Below are 7,918 nucleotides of genomic sequence, written 5' to 3'. Positions count from 1 at the left end.
GAAAATAATTGGCAACATAACTCTCCAGTTCAATACGGTTAAAGCAATACCAAATGTAAAGGTTTTTATTTATCCATTTTTTTTTATTTTTTTTTTTAAAAAAACACATGACTTCCTGAAAAAAAAATATTATTTTTTAATTCCTGTAGCCAATTTCTGAGAAACATCACACCCATTTTACATTTTGATGGAGCTGTATGGGATGCTTGGTTTTTTTGCATGCTGAATTGTAGTTTTTAATGGTCCATTTTGGAGTAAAGATAACATTTTGATTTTTTGTCACAGGCAATTTTGAGGTTTCAATTTTTTTTCTGTACGTTTATGGTACAGGTCAAACAATTGTATATTTTTATAAATCAGACTGTTATCATCCTAGCAATACCGAATTTGCTTATTTTAGTGATTTTATAAATATCTTTAGATTTAAGAATCTGAGGTGTGATTCAAATTTTTTAATATTTTAAACTTTTTTTTTCTGTTTTACTGTTCACTTTTTGTTTGTTAATGTCCTCATAATTGACTTCATCCTGTGATAAACCTGTTTAGTCGATTGTACATATGGCAACATTTCAGTAATGCCGTGTGAAGTCCTAATCAAGGCCTTTACAGGAGTACCAAAATGTCAGTGATGGGAGACTTCAGCAGCTCCCTAACTCCCCAGGAAAAATGATGTGCTTTCAGAACGGATGCCCAAACAGGATTCAAAGGGCTAACCGCAGCCTACTATATAACGCAGCCTGCATCTGTCCTGTGTGGGGCGGCTCAACTCCTAAGAATGCTCCAAACGCCTAGACCAGCTCAATGACAGACATAGCTGCCATAGAGAAGTGAGGGATTAAATGGATTTCTCATTTTAAAAAATCCACACACAGTCCATACCTATTTGAACACATGGACATCACAAACGCTGGGTCTCAATTTAATCTTCAATGTGCCAGAATAGTTTTAGCAGACACCTCCTGACAAGCGGATTACAAGGATGGCCATTTATCTGAGGCCACTGCATGTGCTTCCAAGTATTGAAGATATTTTGACATGTACTGTAAATCCAAAATAAATGTACCGTGTATGCTCCTGATGAAATGAACACAAAATACTAAATAATCTTTATTTCCTCAATAGAGGGATGATGTATACAAATCAATAGCTTTTAGGTATCCGCTAGATCCTTAAAACTCCACTGTGCATAGGCTGCAATTACAGATCCAATCTGAACAGCTGTTTATGATAAAACCTGTCCTTCAAAAACAGAAGTGGCAGCATCAGAAAGTGAAACCCTTTGGAAACCTCTGTCCTTCATAAATTACAGAAACACGGTGATCTGATGACAATGCCTACGTTAATAAAGATGTCAGATATGTTAAGAGTATTTGACAGAGGGCTCATTAAACTGGAATACGTCCTCGTGGTAAAGGTCTTCTGGCAGCTCTTCGTCTCCATCAGCAAAATACGTAGGGAATGGGAGATTTTCAAAACCTTTTTGTTTCACTCCAAGTTTTGTGTCCGTGACCTAGAAAACATAAGGATAAAAATATATGTAGTATATACATATAAAAAGGTGGCTGTGCATGCATATTTCTCCGCGTCAAAAACTGATAAAAAAAAAAATGGCACGTAAGAATGCTTAACTCCCTCATAAGTAAATTTAGAGGGCCCTATATATGTGACCCCGTCTCCAATTTTAACTCCCATGCCTGCCTTGCTTTAATTGAACCAAATAATGGGCCCCAACCATTGACTCAAAATATATGACTTTAAAACATGCCATAAATTCAGTATTTCTCAAGTTTTATTTATAATTTATACCATCTATCCTTTATTTTTGGACACGCTCTAGGAAACCTGATTTTTATTCAAGGTTACAGCTCTGTGACTATAAAGAAAACTGGTCAACGTAAAGATTCTTTAAGCTGGATTGCCTGTTTGCCTAAGTCCTGCTTTACGCATCTTCTAAGGCTCAGAATTCCTTCTGTGTTCTCCAAAGTGCCCTGGTTGGGTCCATGCCCTACGAGTAATTTTCAGAGGCTTATTTGAGTTTTCTATTCAACTCTTCGCATCTATTTTATCATCCACTGTAGGATTTTTATTAATTCTCTAGTACTCCAATCAGCATATCATACCATTTTGTGCATCAGGGAAAAATAAAAATGTAAAATACACAGTGTCTATAAGACTGTACTGGATAAAATGAGTCTGATCAGCCTGGGAGGTGGGGGGGGGGGGGTGACGTTTTGAAACAGCAGAAATGAAGGAAAGTGCAGGAACCTGTGGCTACCTCAGTATGAGGGAATGATATGATAACATTTCTAATTAGAAACAAAAATTAGCTGAAACACAGAGCACTCTATATTGGAGATTTGTAGTATCTTTTATTGAAAATAAAAGAAAGGAGGAACAGGCAAGGAAAGCTATGGTCTTTATTTCAGCATGCAGACAACGGATGACATGACCAGCACAGCACTACGCGTTTCAGGTGAAACAATCACCCTTAATCATCAGGAGTGAGCGTGTACACGGTGAGCTGATATACATAAATTGGATCTTTTATTGAGCTTAAAGAAGGGACTGTGTGATAAGATGTGCAACTCATTTTGGGAGTGCTTTTATTGAACTTATTTATATCGTCCCTCGCTAGATCGCGGTCATTTATTGTGGCTTCACTGTATCGTGGTTTTTAAAAAGAAAAATAAATAAATATATATATTTATTTAATTCAGTATTTCGGAGTTTTCGCTATATTGCAAGCTTTTGCAGTACTGTACTTAATCAGCGGTTGAATTCCGTATTGTACACAATGGAAATGCAGTACTGTACACCACTACCTCTTGTGTTTAAGCACATATGAAGCATTTATAAGAGTGTGGGAGTTTATAGATGTGGGAAGGGTTTATAAAACTTTAAAATATATATATATATATATATATATATATATATATATATATATAAAAATAAATATAGCGTCACTACTTCACAGATTTTCACCCATTGAGGGGGTCTCTAAAACATAACTCCCGCGATAGGTGAAGGATCACTGTACACCAATTAACTTCTTTTTCTCATAAAAATATAAAATCACAATATCATGATTCCTTTTTTACCATCCTACCGCTCGACTAGTCCGTTTGCTGACTGGCATCATATTGAATGCTTTAAAACACCACTCCAGGTGTTTGGCTTTTTTTTAGTTTCACCACTGGAGTGGTGATTTAGATCTACATCTTCCAGACCCACCACTAATCCTAAACCCTATGTCCAAAGCAGTACAGTACACAGCAATCTCAGTCAGTTGCACAGACTGTGAGCGGAATGGCAGAATGCATGCAATCAGATTCCATTATCTCAGGAAGCATTCCCTGGCCTAGACTCACTATATATCGTCTCCAGAGATAGGTAGAGGATTCTCACTCTTCAAGAAGACCTCATAATTGTAGTTTAACCCATCTCAAGGTCCTTACCTTTACAAGTAAACAAATGTACTGTTCTTTATATACAGCAATTAATTCAGAATGTAAATGGTGTTCAGGATAGTCATGTGGCGAAGCGTATTAGGCCATGTGTGCACGTGGCGTTCAGTAACTTGCAGAAATTAACGCATCCTATGGCTGAATTTGTCATTGTCAAAATTGGTCTTGACCACATAAACGCAGGAAATACGCAAGCGTTTTTTCCGCGTTTTGAATGCATTTTCAGTGCTTAAATTGAGATGCATTTTCAATACAAATACACAACTAAATAAAGTTTGAACATTCAAACAGTAGGAAAAAAATGAAAAAAACCCCAAACCTTTAAATCAAACACTATAATGATAATTTACCGAAAATGATTAATGAGATTTAATAATTATGTTAAAAATAAAGTAAAAGTATAGTTAAAGTCGGAATGGATGTGAGGGCAAATGGAAACCTCATGACCTCACTATAAGGCCAAAAACGCATGCTTTGATTTTGTCAAAAAAGCATGCGTTTAGCATAAAAAAAAACATGAAAAACGCTAGAATTTTCTTTAAGGATGCATTCTGATAATTCTCATTGACTTCAATGTTAGCAAAACACTGCCAAAATGGCAAACAATTGACATGTTTTTTCCTTCAAACACAGAAATTTTGATAAATTTTTGTGAACAAAAATGCTGCGTTTTTAAAAGCATCGTGCGCACAAGAAAGCCCTATTTTCCATGGACTTTGCCTGTAAATCAAAACGCATGCAATTTTGCATTAAAATGCTGCAGCTCAAAATGCTGCGGAAACGCATGAAAAAAGGCAACGTGCGCACATAGCCTATTACAGTACTTTCTGTAGAGTATTTTGTAAGTTAGGTAAACAGGACCTCGAAAATCAAGCAAGTCCTCAATTGTGTAATCAACAGTACAGTGTATGATATCCACTTTTCACAGAATAAAAAAAATACACAAAAGCAACACCTTTTTTAAAATCTCAAGCAGCCACCTGTTCGATGTCTCAAAGCAGCCCTCATGCAAAAACTACTCAGAATGTGACAGCAAAGGGAAGCCACTTTCCCAGGCTGCCAGAGAACAGCTTGTGCAATCTTAAATCTATTCACGTCTGTCACAAACTTTTATATTTGTAGATATTACAGACTTTTTTCCCCACTCTGTAAGGGAACTTCAGTTATAGTTCCCTGTAGGTTTAATGCAACTGAAAGTTATGACATGAGAAAATAAATGTGGTAAGCAGAGGGTAGCTAGGCAAGAAATCCACAAAAGTCTGTAAAACTGCAATATGAATGTAAACACACACACACACGTAAATATATGATGAGAATATAAACAAAAATGAGAAATGTGTCAGGATTTCAGAAGGGTAAATTTAAATTAAGTAAAGGCCCCATTACACGCGTCGATTTATCGGGCGATATGTCGTCGGGGTCACGGATTCCGTGATGCACATTCGGCATCGTTCGCGACGTTGTTGCGTGTGACACCTACGAGCGACTCTGAACGATCGCAAATAGGATGAAAGTCGTGGATCGTTGACACGTCGTTCATTTTTAAAAAAACTGTTAGTTTTGGGGAAGCAGCCGACATATTGCTCCATTTGACACTCTGCCAACATCGAACAACATTCATACGATCGCCTGGGTCCAACAATATATCGTTGATCGCTGATGCGTCGATTTTGAGATCGTTACATGTGACAGCAAATAAACAACCAATAAGCGATACCGGCATATCGTAAATACAATGTGAACATGTCACGTCGCACATGCGATCGCCCGATAAATTGACGCGTGTAAAGTGGCCTTTATTCAATTTAATTGTCCAATTTCCAACAACCTTTCCTTACTGACCAGCTTTTTTCAGTGCATTTCACTTGGCCCTGCTGCGTTCTCACACTGCTCAAGACAAACTGCAACCGTCAGTCAGGCTGGGTGTGCAAAGACTGAATACAATTGGGCTCATGAGGATTTTCAAAATATTAAAATTATTATTTATGTAATATTAGCTAACTGACAATGTATGTTGTTATCTAGTGGATTGCAGACCTTTGAAACTGAACTAGACTTCTATACGAGATGTGTACTTTAGAACGTAATCCAAAAGTAGTCTTTAAAATCTACCAATCGATACATATATTCTGTTGCTATATAAACTGGACTATTAATGTTAACATCTTACAGTAGCCCAGTTCATGGGTCTCCTCCCCAAAATCTCAAACAAGTCAAATTTGCATTTTGACATGAAAAACATAGGTCAGCCTAAAAGAGAAAGTTCATGTCAGAGTTCGGGTGCAGTTCGTATGCTAACCACTCAATCGAGCTACAGGGTGCTTTGGTACACTCGGTGCTTGGCCCAGTGAGAGCAACCTGCAGTCTCTGAATGGCTCTCACTGGGGGGGCAACAACATTTTCGGATGTTGTGTCTAAAACACCCCGCCCTCTCTCGACTCTCGAACTGCCCAATCATTGACTTCCATAATACTCATTACTCGGGTCGAGCCCATTAGTTCTTAACTTATATGGGGCTCGGGCTAAGGGGATCAAGTCTGGGTCCTAAATTGAGCTTTTATCTAAAGTCTGGCTGAACCTGAGCTTCCACGAGTCAGCTCATCTCTAATCCTAAGGATTGTTCATCAATCTTATATATAAAGCTGAATGTGTGTGTGTGTGTGTGTGTGTATGTGAATGTGTGTGTGTATGTGAATGTGTGTGTGTGTGTGTGTGTGTGTGCGTGCGTGCGTGCGTGCATGTCCGGGATTGGCATCCGCACCGTCGCAGCTACAGCCACAAAATTTTGCACACTCACACGTATGGACCCCGAGAGCGTCATAGGCTATGTTTCGAGGGGAAATTTTAACCCCATGCTTTACAGTTATTCGCCAAAAAACCTGCCTCCATTAAAGCGAATGGAGCTGGGAGACACAGTGCAGCCAGAACTTCAGAAGAATGCGCTGCCACGCCCTTATATGGAATGTTGGCGTGTCACAATGCAGCCAGGGAAAGAGACATACACAAACAGGGAAAGGGGCAGACACAGAGTAAGAAACAGACATAGACAGGGTAAGAGACAGACACAAAGAGACAGACTGACAGGGAAAGAGACAGACTGACAGGGAAAGAGACAGACTGACAGGGAAAGAGACAGACTGACAGGGAAAGAGACAGACTGACAGGGAAAGAGACAGACTGACAGGGAAAGAGACAGACTGACAGGGAAAGAGACAGACTGACAGGGAAAGAGACAGACTGACAGGGAAAGAGACAGACTGACAGGGAAAGAGACAGACTGACAGGGAAAGAGACAGACTGACAGGGAAAGAGACAGACTGACAGGGAAAGAGACAGACTGACAGGGAAAGAGACAGACTGACAGGGAAAGAGACAGACTGACAGGGAAAGAGACAGACTGACAGGGAAAGAGACAGACTGACAGGGAAAGAGACAGACTGACAGGGAAAGAGACAGACTGACAGGGAAAGAGACAGACTGACAGGGAAAGAGACAGACTGACAGGGAAAGAGACAGACAGACAGGGAAAAAGACAGACAGACAGGGAAAGTGACAGACAGGGAAAGTGACAGACAGGGAAAGTGACAGACAGGGAAAGTGACAGACAGGGAAAGTGACAGACAGGGAAAGTGACAGACAGGGAAAGTGACAGACAGGGAAAGTGACAGACAGGGAAAGTGACAGACAGGGAAAGTGACAGACAGGGAAAGTGACAGACAGGGAAAGTGACAGACAGGGAAAGTGACAGACAGGGAAAGTAATTGAGACAGACGGAGAAAGAGATTGAGACATACGGAGAAAGAGATAGACAGGGAAAGAGACAGACAGACAAAGAGATAGAGAGAGACAGAGAGATATATACAGAGGGGGAGACAGACCGAGAATGGGAAAGAAACAGAGAGACAGTTACTATCCCGGGCAGCGCCGGGTGCTATGTTGTGAGGCAAAGTTTTAACCCCGCGCGTTCCAATTTACCAATCAATTTTGCCCCTATCTACATAATGGGGAAAAAGTGAAACGAAAAGTGTTGGGGGAAAATTGACAGCTGCCAGATTTGAACAAGGGGGACTTAAAAAATGAGAGCGATGGCGCCAAAGAGTATATACCGTACAGTTGCTAAGGTGGGGCCCCGACATGGGATACTCACCACACTCGGGGATATGAACACACATACAAAATGCGCCACACACTACCACGTGCTTGAACACATATACCACCCTCAGCACACATCTCACCACACATACACCAACCTCGCCACATAATCACCCTAAACACACACAAGTCTGGGATTATCCTTCAAAAATAAAAATCTGATTAATAAGCAGCCAAACTACAAGAACAACAAATGTACCACATAGGAAATACGGCAGCTGTCAGTCACATGACCTGTCTATATGTGTGTGTGAGCTAATATATACTGTCAGGGGGGGAGGGCTTTCTGTTGCCTGGAGATT

At 39.9% G+C, this 7,918-nt stretch overlaps 1 protein-coding gene across 1 annotated transcript in view; it reads right to left on the bottom strand.

Moving 5' to 3' along the window:
• Positions 1 to 1,094: 1,094 nt before the first annotated feature.
• The window catches only part of MRPL3 (mitochondrial ribosomal protein L3), a 157,097-nt gene continuing 150,273 nt past the window's right edge, over positions 1,095 to 7,918 (bottom strand). Inside the window, exon 10 of the mRNA XM_075316633.1 lies at positions 1,095 to 1,510. Within this exon, the coding sequence (XP_075172748.1) occupies positions 1,361 to 1,510 (150 nt within the window). The 3' untranslated portion in view covers positions 1,095 to 1,360. The remainder of the gene's footprint in view (positions 1,511 to 7,918) is intronic.

Source organism: Anomaloglossus baeobatrachus, chromosome 6 (assembly GCF_048569485.1).
Source record: "Anomaloglossus baeobatrachus isolate aAnoBae1 chromosome 6, aAnoBae1.hap1, whole genome shotgun sequence".
NCBI classification, from domain to species: Eukaryota; Metazoa; Chordata; class Amphibia; order Anura; family Aromobatidae; genus Anomaloglossus; species Anomaloglossus baeobatrachus.
Note: the sequence above shows the minus strand (reverse complement) of the source record. Positions and strands in the feature narration are given on the sequence as shown.